The sequence below is a fragment of the Plecotus auritus genome (assembly GCF_963455305.1).
Source record: "Plecotus auritus genome assembly, chromosome: X".
NCBI classification, from domain to species: Eukaryota; Metazoa; Chordata; class Mammalia; order Chiroptera; family Vespertilionidae; genus Plecotus; species Plecotus auritus.
In genome coordinates this window covers 98,488,473-98,507,891 of record NC_137784.1, presented here as the reverse complement: position 1 = coordinate 98,507,891, position 19,419 = coordinate 98,488,473, and the positions used below count along the sequence as shown (strand labels likewise).

The window sequence follows — 19,419 nt, the reverse complement described above, 5'->3', positions numbered from 1 at the left end:
TAGCTTATTTGGCTTGAGCTTTAGAAAGTCCATACTCTGGGCTCGACAACTATAAAAAATTATGATATTCTATTGTAAGCAAGGGTCCTCCCTTTCCCCTTGTTATTTGTCAACTTAGTGTCATTGTTGACTTATAGTTTCCTATTGTTTTAATGGTTCCTTACTGTCCTTAATAATTTTTGTACTCAAATTACCAAGATTCGACCAGTGGGGAGCTCCTAGCTATTGCTTTTAATCTGTTAGTAAACATTCCTCAAGAGAATATTGTAGTGCGAACTATACTGGTCAAGAACTTTTGGTGGTCTGATTTCTGGGATAGTTTATGGGGGATGCTTAAGCAGTCTCCAAGTTTTCCTCCTTTGATCACTCACTGAATCCCCCATAGGATAGGGCATGGAGAGAAGCTCAGAGCTGTCAGAGTGTGTGTGTGTGTGTGTGTGTGTGTGTGTGTGTGTGTAGGATGGATGATTACCGATTTCTGGATTGTTTTAGGATTGCAATGGATGCCTTTATCATCATTCCTTGCTATATCTATCTTCAACCATTTTTCAGATAATCTACTTTAGCTTAGGGTTTCAATTCCTGATCACAGAGAAATATGTGACTTGAGAAAAGGAAATGGGCTGCGATAGGTTGGCTGAAGGATTTTTTGATCAGAAGGATTACTATAGAAATAAGGTCATGGATAATCATGCAAATTTTTGTTTTGCTTTCTAGAGAGGAAACTGTATTCCACAGTGGGAATTTCAAATGGAGTCCACTTATGGCTGTTGTAAAGTAAATGGCCTGCCTCTAACATTAGTTTCATTTTGTAACCCAAGTTCAAAAGTCAGATTGCAATTATATGTTCCTACCTGATGAACATGTTTTCATCAAAGCTAAGAGGATGTAGCTTTTATTTTCTCAAATCTTTTTCTAGGAACAATGTGTATTGATGACAATGCTGTTGCTGATGAAGGTTGGCAGCTTAGGCTGAAATTAATACAACTGTAAAATAACAAATCAGCTTAAAATATAGACTCCAAGAAAATGAATTTCACAAGATTGGGACAATGGAAAGAGCCTTTACTCACTCATTCATTCATTCATTCATTCAACTCAAGAAATATCTATGGAGTACTCACAGTAGCCAGGCATAGGTGCAAAAAGCAAGGTAGGTGAGTTCCTTGTTCTCATGGAGCTGACACTGGGCAGGGTGCAGTCAAACTTTTTTAAAGAGTTAAAAAGATGATACATGCTGTGAAGAAAAACATTTAAAAAACAACAACAGGGCAATGCAATGGTAAATGGCTGGAGAAGCACTGGATGAGGAGTCAAGTGACCCAGATTATGCTCTCAGCTTTGCTATGGCCTCTACAGTCTTCAACAAGTCATTCACCTCTCCAGCCTTAATTTTTTCACTCATACAACAATGACTAATTTATGACCTCTAAGCTTCCTACTTCATGTTTTGATTTTGTGGTTCAAAGAATGTCTTTACTTCAATCAACATGAATGCCTGCCATAGAGTCAAAGACAAAACACTCACTAGGAAATAGGCAAGACAGACACAGAAATAAATAATTATGAAATGGTATGAAAAGTGATGTTATCTTCTGCTCTTCTCAATCCAATACACCCTACACATATGTCATATAATGAAAAATGTGTCGTTAAAATGTGAAACAGGGCAATGGGTCAAAGCCACCTCATCCAATGGACCTGCTGCCAATGGAACATTGAGTTTCATACAGGACTATTTCTCCCCACCAAGATTGTAATCAGTTCTAGGATGACAGAGAAAACCCAGTTTCTTTTTCCTTTTATTACTGTATGGGGTGGGGCAAAAGTAGGCTTACTGTTGTGAGTACTCGAAACACAGTTTATTATTTATTACTTATTTATTAATTATTGTATTCTTTTCCATACAAACAACTGTAAGCCTACTTTGCCCCACCCTGTATTGAGCACACAAGTGCTGTGTAAATTCCTGTTGACAGAAACTATTGATGAACTACTTAAATAACACAGGTTGGCAGACAGGGATTGAGGGAACTGACCGGAGCACTGCTACAGGGTTGTGTTCAGCTGTACAGTGATTTTGCCATTTGTTGCTGTGCAGCTCTTAAGCCTCTTTTGGGGGCCCTTTTGTATTTTGTGATATTTTGCACATTTTAAATTGGTACAGAAAATGCAAAATTACTTGCAATCATGATCAGAACTGTGTAAGCACGGTGTCTATTTGTCAGCAATTGGAATGGAATATGTATGACAAGTGGCATTGTGGATGATTCTTTGCAAGTATTTAATCTCTCCTTTGTTCTCACAATAAAATGCAAAGCTAACGATACATAACACACAGAGTTTTTCAAGCTATCCTCTAAGACAGGGGTCCTCCAACTTTTTAAACAGGGGGCCAGTTCACTGTCCCTCAGACCATTGGAGGGCCGGACTATAGTTTAAAAAAAAAAACTATGAACAAATTCCTATGTGCACTGCGGGCCCAGGACGAGTCGGCTGTTAAGCAGGACAGGCAGCGGCACCCGGCGGGCCGGATAAATGTCCTCGGCAGGCCGCATGTGGCCCGCGGGCCGTAGTTTGAGGACGCCTGCTAAAGAAAGGGAACCTCAGAGAGCTGACATTTTTTTTAAAAAAGTGTAAAATCCATCACAAACCTAAGTCTGTCCCAAAGAACACCGCATTTGTCGTGCTGCTCAGAATACGCAGGGGAAAGTGTCAGACGAGTCATTGCAGGCAACAATCACCTGAGGTCGTCTTCCAGGAATTCAATGGAAACATGTTCCAGAACCTCTGAGAATCTTCCAAAATTTCCTTCCCAGAGTCCCCTCCCTCCGCTAGTCACCGTAGTGCGTCAAAGGCCCATAGTCGTCATAGAAGGGGGAAATATACATCGCGCGATATTTGGCCACGGGATTTGGAAGTTAGGGATCACACGCAGCGCATGCGCACTGGCTCGCTACCGCTGGGCTGCACGCGGGTAGGTAGGCAGGAACTCAGAGGAGGGGGAGCAGAGCGTGTTGGTGTCTTTCCCCCCCTCCTCCCCGCGCTGAGCGTGGGTCTGCGGGTGGCTGGAAGTGCGGAGCGCGGGGCCTGGCTCGGCGTCCCCGGCACGCGTAGACTGCAGTGGGCGCCCTCCTGCTCCTGGAGTGCAGCAGGCGCGCGCCCTGGCGTCGGGACCTGAGCTCCTTTTCCTCTTTAGCATTCGCCCTCCATGCACACACCCTAGTCCCCTGAGAGTTGGTCTTCGCGCCACGGCGCGCCCCTCCTCACCCGGCCCCCCCACCGGCCCCCCGATCCAACTCGCTCCAGGTCCATAGTTGGCTTCATCCCTGGTGGCCCTGCTTGGGGGCGGAGAAGATGGCTGGAGGACGTCTGCTGTTGGGGGGCGACTTCCTGTCGCCTCCGCCGCTGCTCCCCCTCCCGCCGCCGCCGCTGCCACCCCTCCCGCCGCCCCCGCCTGAGCCAGTGCTGGAGCAGTGGCGCTATAGCCACGAAAGTGACTGGCAGTGGGCTCTGCGACGCAGCTTCATCTGTCGGCACCTGCACAGCTATCCTGGGGCTGCCCTCGACCAGCTCCTAGCGCTCTCCGCCGCCTGGACCAACCACGTTTTCCTGGGCTGCAGGTGAGGAAGGTGCGCGGGTCCGGTTAAGGAACAGGGGTAGGGGATCGGTGATGGGGATTGGGACAGGGACTGGGGCAGGATACAGGCGAGGGTTTAGAGGCTGGAGCTTTGGAAATGCTGGAGGACACTGTTGTCTTGGGGAGGGGGTTGGCCGAATGAGGTGGCAGGGGATGATGACATAACGGCTAGAAGGGTGTGAGGGGTCGCGGGAGAAACCCCTCCAAGACCAGGAATGGAGATAGAGGTGTGCTTGGGAGAGGAATCATCACCATTATAGAGGTGAACATTGTGGTGATGGTTCTGGAGGGCGTGGGAAATGACAAATAGCAGAACCTCGGACCTGCGTAGGATCTTCCAAGGATGCGGTATCCGCAGAGAACATCCTACAGTCGCGGTTTCTAGGGTCCGCGGGGGTGGGGGCGCTGCGGTTCTAATCCTAGTCCTCTGACCACTGTCTTTCCATCCCCATTAAATAAAACAACAGCCCCCCAGCTGGGTTTTACTGTCTCCTCCTGGGAAGGCGGTTTGTATGAGGTGTCTCAGCCGCAGGGTCTGCCTTGCTTGTAGATTTGCGCATAATATGTGTGGAAGCAAACAAAGAAATGGATATATCTACCATAAAAATGGGTTGCCCTCCTTTCACCTTAATTACGATCAGAAGGATTAACATTTAGCATTGGGTGAGATTTTAGGTGTGCGTTTATGTGTGTGTGTTTGCCCCTCCCCCTTTTTCTAAAACCTAGTGCGCATTCTGAACAGGCCTCTTTGAAAGCTCTTCGCATGGAGACGAGACTGCAGTATGGTTCCAACACATTTTTTTAAAAACAGGACTACTAGGAGCTCTGTATTTCAGAACCCCCAAATCTGTCTTATATTAGACTAATCATTCCTTTGATCTACTGAGAGGCTTTTTTTTTGACACTTGTCTCACAGTGAATTTTTTATTAGAAAGGATGAGATATTTTGGAAAATTATCAGATCAAATTCAGCCAATTCAGGTCCAGAAATGACTAACAGATTCAGAAAAATAGGATTGTCCCCCTTACCCTTAATTGTTGAACATGGTATTCAGTGTGATACTTTGAACTCACCACAAAAATTAATGTGTTTTTTTTATCTTCTCTAGGTTAGTGTAATTTCTGCCTCCAGAGATAATGATTATTTCACTTGAGGAGCTGGTTACAACTGGGGAAGCCTCAGTTATTAAGTCAGAAAAATCTAACTGACCTTCATTTAATAATGTTGTTTTTGCAGTTAAAAAGGTACCTTTATCATAGATCTTAATATTAAAGAAGGCCATGGGGAATCTGAATCCTAAAAAATATCTTACATGGTAGGATAATATCCTTTGTGTTAATAAATCTTACCTTCCCACTAGAATGTAAGCTCCTTTGGGGAAAGGATTTATGCTTTCTTGTTCACACATTTATTCTTAGTGCCTAGAAGAGTGCCTTCTGCATAATGGCTGCTCAATAAATATGGGTGGAATAAATGGATAAATATAGGTTTATAATGTACAAAATATTTTAAAATTTATGTATCTCACTTAATACAACAGCTTTGGGAATTAGGTGGTGTCTCATTTTTTACAGCTGAATCAATGGAGGCCAAGAAGTTAAGTGACTTTTCCAAGGTCCCACAGTCTTCTGATACTCTTTCCACTGAGATACACCTGCTATATTTGGGAAGGATGGACCAGGAATGAAAGCAAGTAACTGACACAAACCACATCATTATTATGCATCAGGATTTCATTCCAAAAACAGCAGCCTTATACATAAGTAGGGCATTAAAAACACAAGCCAGGCCAATGGTAGGCAGTGTTAAGAGCTCAAGCTTCCAGGGCATTTTATGTGTGTATGTGCACTTGCCAAAGCGTATCACCTGTGTATAGTATATATACTATAGTCACCATGTGACATTGTAGTTAAGTCAGTTCAGTCAATACAAGTTGCCATAACATTATCAAATAGCATAACACCCCTAGCTGGTTAGAGCAGCTTGTTAGAGCATAGGTGGACTGAAGGGTCCTGGGTTCGATTCTGGTCAAGGGCATGTACCTTGGTTGCAGGCTCCATCCGTGGCCTCTCCGTGTGTAGGAGGCAACCAATAGATAAAAAACATCAATGTGTCTCTCACATTGATGTTTCTGTCTCCCTTCCTTCCACTCTCTTTAAAAATCAATGGAAAAATATCCTCAGATGAAGATTAACAAAAAAAAAAACAAAGAAAAAAAAACACACCAAAAATATATACCATAACAGAAAAGTAATGTTTGCATTATATCTAGTTTAGATATAGGAAAAAGAAGAGGCAGTAAAGAATTTTGGAAGCTAGGAACCAAGTGCAGTCTTCCACTTTAGGCAGGCTTTATGTTAGCTGTCATCTTCAGGTGGGGGAAAATCTATGCACTTGTTAATGTTGATGTTGGCAGAGCTCTTGTTTTATGGTCTATTTTGTGACAGAAGACTCTTTTTTCTCTCAAGGGAACTGCAGAATACATGGTGAAAGCGCCAATTCTAAACTTTACAGTCCATCCTTGACTTTTAGAACAGGTTGTAAACAATAGCAAGAAGGGAACTTGTTGCATTTTTTCCTCCCATCTAGCAGAACTTTTTGTGTTCTGTTTCAGTTCTGAAGTAACTCCTAGGACAAGGATATCTTGAAAATTTCTTAATTATAAGACAAAGCCAGGAGGGGCTCAAATGTGCAGGAAGGCAAAGCATGTTTCATTCTGTGGTGGTAATGGGGATTTTCAAGGCACAAGTTTGAATACTGTATCTCTTTAACTCTAACGGTGGTTCTCAAATATAAGCAGGCATCAGAATCACCAGTCAGGCCTCTTAAAACACAGATTGCTGGGCCCCATCCTCAGGGTTTCTGATTCAGTGGGTCTGAGGTGAGGCCCCAGAATTTCAGAATTTGCATTTCTAACAAGTTCCAGGTAATGCTGATGATCAAGTGATGCCATCCAGAGATTATACTATGAGAGCCACTGCTTTATAATAAAGGATAAAATAAAACAATGTTTTCCAGTCTGCCTTTCGTCATAGTCTAGGCAACCAGGAAGCTCAAATAGCTGAAACTATTTCTCTTCACTTTTTTTCATTTGTTTCATAAAAGAAAACAATGTGTCAAGAATTTTTTTCTGCAAGCCATTTCTAAAATATATCTTGTGCCCTAGCCGGTTTGGCTCAGTGGCTAGGGACCAAAGGGTCCTGAGTTTGATTCCAGTCAAGGGCACGTACCTTGGTTGCAGGCTCTTCCCTGGCTTGGGTCCTGGTTGGGGCACATGCAGGAGGCAACCAAAAACATTGATGTTTCTCTCTGTCTTTCCTCTCTTCCAGTCCTCCTAAAAATCAATGGAAAAATATCCTCAGGTGAGGATTGACACCCACCCCCCAAAAGAAAGAAAAAGAAAAAAAAATCTTGTGGCTAATGAAAAGTTAGTACAGTCTTCTAATTAACTATATCTTTAGCACTTAAATAATAATTCATATGAATGCCTAGGGATCTGCATAATATGTACTTAAAATTGTGGATAAATGTATATATATTTAATAAAGCAGAATGTTTGGTTAACTGGAGCATTCAGTTTTCCAATCATTCTTCATCAACAGGATTAGAATCAGAATCCTGGACTATTGATCTTTGATGTGGTACTAATTAATCAGGAAAATATATCTTAAAATGCAACCAGCTTTGCCACCTTGATTATTCGTCTCCTCTTTTCCTTGTTGATGTGAGGCATTTGCAGATGCCAATGGGCTCATGCTGTAAAACTTACTTTGCACACAGTAGGTAGAGGGCATCAGTTACCACTAATGAAGTGGGACTGTGAGCATTCAAAAGATTTATCAATAATCTGGTTGTTTGTTATTCACATAAGTTAGGAGTCTTATGAATGGTTTTGAATAAATCCTATATAATAAAAGGCTAATATGCAAATCGACGGAACGATGAAATGACCAGTCACTATGGCGCGCACTGAACACCAGGGGGCAGACGCTCAAGGCAGGAGCTGCCCCTTGGTCAGTGTGCTCCCACAGAGGGAGTGCTGCTCAGCCAGAAGCTAGGCTCATAGCTGGCGAGCATAGCAGCAGTGGCAGGAGCCTCTCCCGCCTCCGCAGCAGGGCTAAGGATGTCTCACTGCTGGCTTAGGCCCACTCCCCCTAAGCCATCAGTTGGACATCCCCCCAGGGCTCCCCAGACTGCGAGAGGGTGCAGGCCGGGCTGAGGGACCCGCCCCCCTCAGTGCATGAATTTCATGCACCGAGCCTCTAGTAATTTTGTAATTGGCAATCCTAATCTTTGCTGAGTTTTCAAACCTCAGCTTTCTTACTTGGATTTAGTAGACCCAGTTTAATATATTGAAAAACTTTTTTAAAGCATCTATTACTGAATATTTATTAAATTTCAGGTGCCATTATATATCATAAATATGCACCTATGTGTACCTATTTTTGTTCAAGAATGTTAAGTTCATGAACTCAGATAGTTTTGTCCATTAAAAATCATCTTTTATGTGGTAGGCATGGTGGAACAGTTGAATAGCATCCTGATTTCCAAAAGCTTGGTACATAATAAGCTACCTTTGAAAACCCTAAAGACCTGCTGGAAATTTTTGGTTTTCTTTTGTAAACATTTACAACCAAATAGGTAAATTAACAGACTTAAATATATAATAGGCATGCATCTTAAAATTACTGTATTATACTTGCCTTAATGATATTTTTCATCATGATCCCTCCAAAGACAATTCTGTATGGCCATTAAATCTCATATGGTAATGACATGGAGAAAAAGCTTATGATATAGTAGATTAAGAACAAACAGCCCTAGCTGGTTTGGCTCAGTGGATAGAGCATTGGCCTGCGGACCAAAGGGTCCCAGGTTTGATTCTGGTCAAGGGCACGTACCTTGCTTTGTTGCAGGCTCCTCCCTAGCCCGAGCCCTGTTCGGAGCTCATGCAGGAGGCAACCAATCGATGTGTTTCTCTCACATCGATGTTTCTATCTTTCTCTCTCTTCCACTCTCCCTAAAAATGAATGGGGGAAAAAAAAGAACAAACAAACAAAAAACCCTCACCAGGGTGCAAATCAACATAGATGATCTGATAGTGATTAGGTGGCGGGCGGAGAGAGGAGTATGGAAAATATAGAAACAGGAATAAAACATAAACCCCCAAAATGTTGGTGAAATTATCAGTGGCTGGGTTTATAGGTGTTTTTCTAGGTGGATGCTCTAAAACTTCTGTAGTAAAGGTATTACTTTTAAATCCACTACAAAAAAATACACTATAGAAAACTGAGTACTGAAAGCTTTATTGTCTTGGTTCATTTCAAATTTGTGAAACCACTTCTTTATCCCTGGATAGCTACTCTCTGGAGAATTAAGGTTTATTTTTGTAGCCTATGGATGATGTTGAATTTTGTGGCAAGTGTACTGAATAGGAAACAGTAAGTAGGTATAATCATTACTAATGCTAGAAGAAACCGAGGGAAAAGTTGAGTGTGAATGGAGTGAGCCGCAAATGCATCATTCATGCACACTGGATTATGACATGCTTGCCATTTACAGTTTTATACCCTATTTGGAATCAGGCTATAATTGAAGGCCTGGAGAATTTTTGCTGCAATTCAAGGTGAGTGGCTTGGTTGTAGTACCAATTTTGGTAGTAAAGTTGGCGTTCCAGTTTAGGATTTGTAGACTGTTAATCTCATTTTCATAATCTCTTGTTTTCATCTCATACCTTGGAAATTGTACTCCCAAATCTGAATGGAAGTGATATATAGAACATTTTAGGCTATGTTTGGGTAAGAGTAAATGAAAATAAAATTATTCTTGGCATTTAAATACTGGTGTTAGCAGCAGCAGTAGCAATTAACAATTTGAAGTGTAGGTTACAACTGGGCCTACTTCTAGTAATCTGTCTTGACTTCTCTGCTTTTCAAGGAAAGACATCTGATGGGTATGGAAACTATTGTGCTAAAAATGGAAAATGTTATCCTCCTTCAAGTTCAGAATCTATTCATATAAAGGTGTAATAGTTATTTATTTTCAGAACTTTCTTCCCAAATGCCACCAGGAGTCTCTTTTTTGGTCTTAGGCTGGGAAAGTCTGAAGGTAGGAAGGGTGAGTAGATTCCCATAATAACAAAAATTTCACTTGAGCCCATATTTTTGTTTCTCTGCAGTGAAATGATATTCTTTCAAGTAGCCAACCCACTGCTTAAGAAATCCTTTTTAAAATTGTGTGCTTTAAAGCGATTTATTATGGAAAAATCAAACACATTCAAAAGTAGAAGAGTTTAATGAACACCCATGTGCCCATCACTCGGCTTCAGCAATTATAACAGTCTGTCATGCTGTACTTCTTATTTCATCTATTTTGCTCCCAGTTTTTTGTGTGAGATAGTCTGGAGCATATTAAAGAAAATCTTGACAGCATTTCCCGTGAGTAAGAATTTTTAAAAATAGAGTCACAATACCTTTATTCACACTTAACAAAATTAACAATAATTTCTTAAAATCATCCAATGTCTAGTCCAGGTTCAGTTTTTTCCATTTGTTTCAAACTCTATATTTACAGTTGGCTTGTTTGATTCATGATCCAAACAAAGTCCACACATAGTATTTGGTTGATCTGTCTCCTTTAACTTAGAAACAGTTCCCCTTTCCTTGTATTTTCATTTTACTTATTTGATGAAGAAATTGGGTGTCACATAGTGTTTCCTTCATTCTGGATTTGGCTGGCTGGATTCTTGTTTTTTAAGTCTCACCCAAGGATATGTCTTTGTTGTTTTTAGAGAGAGAGAAAAGAGGTGTGAGAGAGAAACAGCTATTGAAGTTGCCTCTCATATGCTCCCCGATGGGGGATCAAACCTACAACCTAGGTATGTGCCCTGACCGGAAATCGAACCCACAACCTTTTAGTGTGTGAGATGACGCTCCAACCAACTGAGCCACTTGGCCAGGGCTGGTTGGCTGGCTAGGTTCTTATGGTTTTTAACATGTTTCTGGGAGTTAGGGGCTTGATTAGGTTCAGGTTTAATTACTTGGTGGGTGAGTACCCTTTATAGATAGTTCTTTGTCTTGTTATGTGATATGGACATCAGGGGAACAAGTCTGCTTGTTTCATTTTTAGTGATATTAAAAAGTTGGGCCCAGTCTGCATGGCTCAGTGGTTGAACATCAATCTTGAACCAGGAGGTCAAGGTTCCATTCCCGGTCAGGGCACATGCCCAGGTTGAGGGCCCAATCCCCAGTGTGGGGTGTGCAGGAGGGTGTGGTTGAGGGGACAATTTGCATATTAGCCTTTTATTATATAGGATATATACTGAGTGGCCAGATTATTACGCGTTCAGAGATCATAATAATCTCGCCACTCAGTGTATACCAGAGTTTAACCATTTACCTGTTGAATAAGATCTGTGCTGATTGCAATTTTTTTTAAAATACATTTTATTGATTTTTTTACAGAGAGGAAGTGGGAGAGGGAGAAAGAGTTAGAAACATTGATGAGAGAGAAACATCAATCAGCTGCCTCCTGCACACCCCCTACTGGGGATGTGCCCATAGCCAAGGTACATGCCCTTGACCGGAATCGAACCTGGGACCCTTGAGTCCGCAGGCCAACGCTCTATCCACTGAGCCAAACCAGTTAAGGCTTGCGATTTTTTACTGTTACAAATACTGCTGCTGTGAACATTCATGTACAGGTTTTTGCATGAACATATGTTTTCATTTCTCTGAGATAAATGCCCAAGAGTGTAATTGATAGATCATGTAATTGCATGCTTAATTTTATAAGAAACTTGCAAGTTCTTTTCCAAAGTGACCAGACTGTTTTACATTCCCACCAGCGATGTGTAAGTGATCCAGGTTCTCTGCATCCTTGCCAGAATTGGGTGTTGCCACAATTTTTTTTTAAATGTCTTTATTGATTTCAGAGAGGAAGGGAGAAGGAGAGAGAGATAGAAACATCAATGATGAGAGAGAATCATTGATTAGTTGCCTCCTGCACGCCCCCTACTGGGGACCGAGCCTGCAACCCAGGCATGTGCCCTTGGCCAGAATCGAACCTGGGACCCTTCAGTCCGCAGGCCGATGCTCTATCCATTGAGCCAAGCCGGCTAGGGCCACAATTTTTTATTTTAGCCATTGTGATAAGTGTGTAGTCATATCTTGTTGTGGTTTTAAATTGCATTTCTCTGGTGGTTAATGATATTTTCAATGTGCTTATATGCAATCTGTATTTCCTTTTTGGTAAAATGTTCTGTTCATGACTTTTGTTTGTTTTTAAATATGATTTTTTTACTGTTGTGTTTTGAGAGGCATTTCTATTAGATACTAGTTTTTTTGTCAAGTGTGTGGTTTGCAAATATTTCTCCCAGTTTGTAGCTTTTCATCCTCTTAAGGTTTTTTGAGAGCAAAAGTTTTTAATTTTGAGGAAGTGCATTTTATCAGGCATTCCTTTTATGGATCATGCTTTTGGTGTCAAGTATAAGAACTGTTTGCCTGGCCCAGATCCTGAAGATTTTCTCCTGTGTGTGTGTTTTTTTTTTTTTTTTGTACAAATTTTATAGGTTTACATTTTACATTATGTCTGTGATGCACTTTGAATTAATCTTTGCATAAAGTTTGAGGTGTAGGTTGAGGTTTTGTTTGTTGTCTGTAGATGCCCACTTGCTCCAGTACCATATGTTGAAAAGGCTATCCTTCCTCTGTTGAATTGCTTTTGCAGTGTTGTTAACAATCATTTGAACATGTTTGTACAGGTCTACTTCTGGGTTTTTCCCCATCAACTTTTCACCTAATAGGCTTAGCAGCTATTGATGATCATTTATTATTGCATCATGGGTTGCAAAATGGTAGTAGTTTTTCATCCCTACACTTATTAGCTGGGTTGCTTCTGTAAAACAGATTTTCTTCATCAACTCTTTAGTTGCTCTGAGGTATAATTTATATGGAAATTGCCAAATAAATACTTGCTTTCTACCTTAATATTACCGATTTTTGGAATAATGACTTGATTTCCTACCATCCTCCAAAGGTGACCAATAATGAGTTTGTAAGTACCTTTTTGAGGTAATGGATTTTTAACATATTTGATGTGTCTCAATCCACGGCTGTTATTGTTCTTACTGATACTCAAGTTGGCTTATTTTGCCAGTGGGAGGCTATTCAAGTTGGCTTCTGAGTCCATTTGATCCAATTCCTGAAGTCTTTGACAGCTTCCCTGTTTTCAGGCATAAGAATATCTGCCAGGTTCATCTTATACATTTCTTGCCCCAGACTTAGAATCAGCCATTTCTCTAAGGACTCTGATTCTTTTTCATGGAAATGATAGAGATCACAATCTGGATGTTAACAACCCAGCAGCTCTTAACACTCTTAGTACTTTAATAAATATATCAATGTAATTATTTGCATATAATATACACATATGATAGAGGAAAAATAAATCATGAATTTATATGGATACTTTCAATTCAAACTTAAAGATAAGGTCTTGGCTTACATTTCTTTTTTCTTTTATTGATTTCAGAGAGGGAGGGAGCGATAGAAACATCAGTGATGAGAGAGAATCACTGACCAGTTGCTTCCTGCACGCCCCACACCGGGGATTGAGCCTGCAACCCGGGCATGTGTCCTGACTGGGAATCGAACCGTGACCTCCTGGTTCATAGGTCAACGCTCAACCACTGAGCCACATCAGCTGGGCTTACATTTCTTTTTTTTTTAAAGAACTTAAATTTTTATTTTTTAATTCTAGTTTATATTCAGTATTATTTTTTATTGATTTCAGAGAGGACAGGAGAGAGAGAGAGAGAGAGAGAGAAACATCAATGATGAGAGAGAATCATTGATTGGCTGCCTCCTGCACACCCCACCCTGGGGACGGAGCCTACAACCCGGTCATGTGCCCTGACTCGGAATTGAACCTTGACCTCCTGGTTCATAGGTCAACGCTCAAACACTGAGCCATGCCGGCTGGGCACATTCAGCATTATTTTGTATTAGTTTTAGGTGTACAGCATAGTGGTTAAACAGTCATGTACTTTATAAAGTGTTCCTCCAAATATTTCTAGTACTCACCTGGCACCATACATAGTTTTCACATTTTCTATGCTGTACTTTACATTCCCATGACTATTTTGTAACTACAATTTGTACTTCTCAATCCCTTCATCCTCTTTCATCCAGTTTCCAAACGCCCCTCCCTTCTGGCAACCAACAGTCCACTCAATGTGTCTGTGAGTCTGTTTCAATTTTGTTTGTTCATTTATTTTGTTTTTTATATTCCATATATAAGTGAAATCTTATGGTATTTGTCTTTCTCTGTCTGACTGACTTCACTTAGCATAATACCCTCTAGGTCCATCCATCCTATCACAAATGGTAAGTTTTTAATTCTTTTTATGGATGAGTGATATTCATTGTATATACAGGGTGTCCCAAAAAATGTATACATACTTTAACAGCTGATAGCTCAATGTTGAAAATGAAATGCATTTTAATAAGCACTGCCTTTATAATTATTCAAAGTGTGCATATACATTTTTGAGGACATCCTATATATATGTACCACCACTTTTTTATCCATTTTTCTATTGATGGGCACTTAGGTTGCTTCCATATCTTGGCTATTGTAAATAACGCTACAATGAACATAAGGGTGCATATATTCTTTTGAATTAGTGTTTTAGATTTCTTTGGATATATTCTCAGAAGTGGAATTGCTGGGTCATAAGGCACTTACATATTTAGGTTTTTGTTTGTTTTTAATATATTTTTATTAATTTCAGAGAGGGTGAGGGAGAGAGAGATAGAAACATAAATGATGAGAGAGAATCATCTTTCGGATGCCTCCTGCACGCCCCCCACTGGGGATCAACCCCCCGCATGTGCCCTGACCAGGAATTGAATCGTGACCTCCAGTTCATAGGTTGATGCTCAAACACTAAGCCACACCGGCCAGGCACATTTTAGTTTTTTGAGGACCCTCCATACTGTTTCCCATAGTGGCTGCACCAATTTGCATCCCCACCAACAGTGCAAGAGGGTTCCCTTTTCTCCACATCCTTGCCGGCACTTGTTTGTGGATTCATTGATGATATTGGCTTAAATTTCTTGATTTTATGTTTATGTGGCTTGAAATGACAGTACCATAATTACTCATTTGATAGGTAAGTATTTTAGGGCCGATTCTTCAGTTTTATAGCTAAGATACTCTGTTAAAAATGTCCTGTGGGAACAATTATAAAATTGGCTCATTTAGAAGCTTTTTAAAAAACTACATTCTTATCTGTTTTAATGGTAGATTATATTAATTTAAATAGGTATAGCCCACGCTTGATGGAAAAAATTCTCCAAATGGCTGAAGGTATTGATATTGGGGAGATGCCTTCATATGATCTGATGCTGTCCAAACCTTCTAAGGGTCATAAACGTCACCTCTCAACATATGATGGTGAGTATACTTGTTTCTGGAAGATGGGATTTGAAGAAACGACATGGCCTTTTTTTTTTTTTTTTAACAATATGAGAGTGGTATAACTTTCATAACATTGGATCTTACACAAATGTAAAAAAATTAACTTTTATGCACAGTTGGGTATTTTTTGAGGATGCTAAATAGAACTGAAGACTCAGAATACTGAAGTCACACTATAATGCTATCCTTAAATTCCACGCCATGAACCTCCCTCTAAATAGAAAAACCTTATACTCTGATCATTTGAGCATCTAAGTAACTAAATCCTCTTGGATGGGTCCAAGATTGACCAGCTTTCTACTGAATACTGTTGTAGGGAAGAAGCTCTAGTGTCTGGTATAGCCTCAACAGAGTTCTTCCATAGCTTTAAATTTGATACACCTCATAAAACATTAGTTTCCATCTGTTGCTTGTTCTAGAAATAAAATGTAGCGAACACTCTTTGGTGCATAACAGGTCAGAACTAAGATTTTGAAGTTGAAAACCTTTGGGATCTTTTGAGAATTATTTTTGAGTTTTAGTCACAACTATGTAAAGCACCATCACAGAGTCACTCACCACTGACACAAAAAAAGAGAAGCTTTGTAAATGCCTCTGGTCATCATCTGTGTTGCAGTAGAGCCATCTGTTCCATTTGCAGTCCTTAAGGGAGCTTTTCAGCACAGGTGGTATGAGATTAATACTGGAACAACTTCTTAGTCTGTACACATCTCCTGTGCTTTAACTCATTAGACACAAAAGCAACTGCCATTGTGCATGGTGGTGACCTGCATACTTGATTCAATGGCATATTTTCTATCAAGTCCCTTCCCTTCTTACACACAAAAGGACAGGAATCATCCCCCCTTATGCTGGAACCTTACATTGATATTTGAATCCCATCACCTCAATGATCTGAAGTTTCTGTGATAGGAAGTATCTTGTACCAACAATGCAGCTTGCAAATAATACAGTTGGTACTATTTTCCTGCTTGGTTCTTTTGAAATATTCCCTCTTTAATGAATTGTAAATTTCACTCATTCTATAGGTCAAAATCCTCCTAAAAAGCAAGCCGGTTCCAAATTCCATGTGAGACCTCGTTTTGAGCCTGTACATTTTGTAGCTAGTAGTTCAAAAGATTTTGAAAGACAGGAAGATCCTTATGGCTCTCAAACAAAAGAGGTAAATGAACAAACACATTTTGCCAGAATGCCGAGAAACAGCTACCAAGATTATACTCAAGACTCTTTCAGTGTACAAGATGGGAATTCTCAATATTGTGATTCAGCAGGATTTCTTTTCACAAAAGACCAGCCTGTAACATCCAACATGTATTTTGACCGTGGGAACCCTGCCCCAAGCAGCACATCACAGCAGGCAAACATGCAGTCAGCTCCTGAGCCTTCACTATCACAGACATTTCCTGAGTCAGTGGTAGCCGAGAAGCAGTATTTTATTGAAAAATTAACAGCGACCATCTGGAGCAACCTTTCTAATCCAGAGATGACTTCCGGATCTGATAAAATTAATTACACATACATGTTAACTCGTTGTATTCAGGCATGTAAGACAAATCCTGAGTATATATATGTTCCTTTAAAAGAAATCCCCCCTGCTGACATCCCCAAAAATAAAAAACTTCTGACAGATGGTTATGCTTGTGAAGTTAGATGCCAAAATATCTACTTAACTACAGGGTATGCTGGCAGCAAGAATGGGTCCAGGGATCGAGCTACTGAGCTAGCTGTAAAACTCTTGCAGAAGCGTATTGAAGTTAGGGTTATCCGGCGGAAATTCAAACACACATTTGGAGAGGACCTTGTGGTGTGTCAGATTGGCATGCCTTCATATGACTTTCCTCCAGCTCTGAAGCCGCCAGAAGAGCTGGTGGTGCTGGCTAAGGATGCCTCTGGGCAGCCAATTTATAATGCTTCTGCCAAACACTGGACCAATTTTGTCCTTACAGAAAATGCAAATGATGCTATTGGTATCCTTAACAATTCCGCCTCATTCAACAAAATGTCAGTTGAATACAAATATGAGATGATGCCAAATCGCACATGGCGTTGTCGAGTGTTTTTGCAAGATCATTGCTTAGCTGAAGGTTATGGAACCAAAAAAACAAGTAAACATGCAGCTGCTGATGAGGCTTTGAAAATCCTTCAAAAAACACAACCCACTTACCCATCTGTCAAAAGTTCACAATGCCAAACAGGTTCTTCACCCAGGGGATCTGGCAAGAAGAAAGATATAAAGGATCTTGTAGTTTACGAGAATTCTTCAAATCCTGTGTGCACGCTGAACGACACAGCTCAGTTTAACCGAATGACAGTTGAATACGTCTATGAAAGAATGACAGGCCTCCGATGGAAATGCAAGGTGATTCTGGAGAGTGAAGTCATTGCAGAAGCAGTTGGGGTGAAGAAAACTGTCAAATATGAAGCTGCTGGGGAAGCTGTGAAAATCCTCAAAAAGACCCAGCCCACTGTCATTAACAACTTGAAGAAAGGAGCTATTGAAGATGTGATTTCAAGAAATGAAATTCAGGGCCGCTCAGCAGAGGAGGCTTACAAACAACAAATCAAAGAAGATAACATAGGGAATCAGCTGCTGAGAAAGATGGGTTGGACGGGTGGTGGTTTAGGTAAATCTGGTGAGGGCATTCGGGAGCCAATCTCTGTCAAAGAGCAGCATAAGCGGGAAGGGCTTGGTCTTGATGTAGAAAGGGTAAATAAAATTGCCAAGAGAGATATTGAACAGATCATCAGAAACTACGCCCGCTCCGAGAGCCACAGCGATTTGACTTTCTCTACAGAGCTGACTAACGATGAGCGGAAGCAAATACATCAAATCGCCCAGAAGTATGGTCTTAAGAGTAAGTCTCATGGGGTAGGCCATGACAGGTACCTGGTGGTAGGTAGAAAAAGACGGAAGGAAGACCTACTAGATCAGCTCAAACAGGAAGGCCAAGTGGGGCATTATGAGCTTGTGATGCCTCAAGCAAATTGAGATCTTACTAATTTATTTTGATAAATGCCTAATGAGGCATATCTGTGAATTAAAGAAATGCTACATGTTCCAGTTGCAGAGTATATTCATTCTTAAGATGTTTCACCTTGTTCATTTCATATAGAGCTTTATTAGATATTGGACTGAAAAATTATGTCTACTTGTATTAGCTTAATCCAGCAGATGATATTGTGCAGTTACCGTTTGTGTCTTTGATATTGCTGTGTCCCTCAGATTTTAGTAGTTTGTACAAAGCAAGAGCGCATATCCAAATGGAATTTCACCCTGAGAAAGAAATTCCCATCTTGAAGGGCATAGCACAGCAACCCGCAACAATATGTGAAGTTGATATTAACAACAATAAAACTTAATTCCACACTTAAAATGTCAGATCATTTTGTATTATCTATTTTCATCTTTGTGTGAAGCCAGTTACAGAACGTTTAACAGTAACTTGTGCTGTATGTGTAAATGTCCTTATCCACTAAATGATGTAAAACTTTCTTAAAGTGAATTTAGTGTTCGCTTATTTATAACTTCTACTATGTGGTTTTCAGCATATTGGAAGTATGTATTGTACCTTGTGATATATCAATTTTAACAAATTCTAGTCTTCATGCTGAACGAGCACTACTTGAGAGAGCACTTGAAAACTTTCAGAGACTTTGGTTTAACCTGAAGAAAGGAAGCTGGAACTGTTTGTTCTTGGTGCCTTGCAGAGACTCAGCAACTCTCCGTTGTAGCTTTCATGCGGTTTGGATGTACAGCGCATCCAGGGCGGCCAGAGCTGTGGTAGAACTTGGTAAAAGACTGAAGATACATTGGTGCTTTGATGAAAAGGTCTGTTGGCTGGTCACTCTCTCAAAAAGCTTATTAAGCTCAAAAGCCAACTTTGTAACATATTTAAAACAGCTATTTTTCGCTTATTTCTGGAATGTAAAAAGAAAGTATATAAAAAAGAATGTGTGTGCTTCCTGAATAAAAAGGAGCCAAAGTTGATCAAAATGGTGGTGTGTTTATTTCTGGGCAGTAGCCTCATAGTGACACTTTGGGGATCTGGAGAGGGGAAGTGGTGTTTGCACAAAGTATTTCAACACCAGAGCACATGTGGATGAATTTAATGACTTAGACAGTGGTCGGCAAACTGCGGCTCGCAAGCCACATGCCGCTCTTTGGCCCCTTGAGTGTGGCTCTTCCACAAAATACCACATGTGGGCGTGCACTTACAGTGCAATTGAAACTTCGTGGCCCATGCGCAGAAGTCGGTTTTCGGCTCTCAAAAGAAATTTCAATCGTACTGTTGATATT

At 40.7% G+C, this 19,419-nt stretch overlaps 1 protein-coding gene across 7 annotated transcripts; it reads left to right on the top strand.

Moving 5' to 3' along the window:
- The first annotated feature begins 2,923 nt into the window (after positions 1 to 2,923).
- Positions 2,924 to 19,113, top strand: NKRF (NFKB repressing factor). 7 transcript variants are annotated; one of them, XM_080652815.1, is made up of 5 exons: positions 2,951 to 3,623; positions 5,216 to 5,330; positions 6,971 to 7,068; positions 14,968 to 15,098; positions 16,151 to 19,112. In XM_080652815.1, the coding sequence occupies exons 3-5, from the start codon at positions 6,986 to 6,988 to the stop codon at positions 18,109 to 18,111; spliced, it is 2,175 nt and encodes a 724-aa protein (XP_080508941.1). In that variant the 5' UTR covers positions 2,951 to 3,623; positions 5,216 to 5,330; positions 6,971 to 6,985; the 3' UTR covers positions 18,112 to 19,112. The 7 variants fall into 7 exon arrangements, with proteins under 7 accessions (XP_080508940.1, XP_080508941.1, XP_080508939.1 ...); XM_080652817.1 differs by having other exon boundaries at positions 3,476 to 3,623; positions 6,971 to 7,003; XM_080652816.1 differs by having other exon boundaries at positions 3,488 to 3,623; positions 5,216 to 5,334.
- The last annotated feature ends 306 nt before the right edge of the window (positions 19,114 to 19,419 follow it).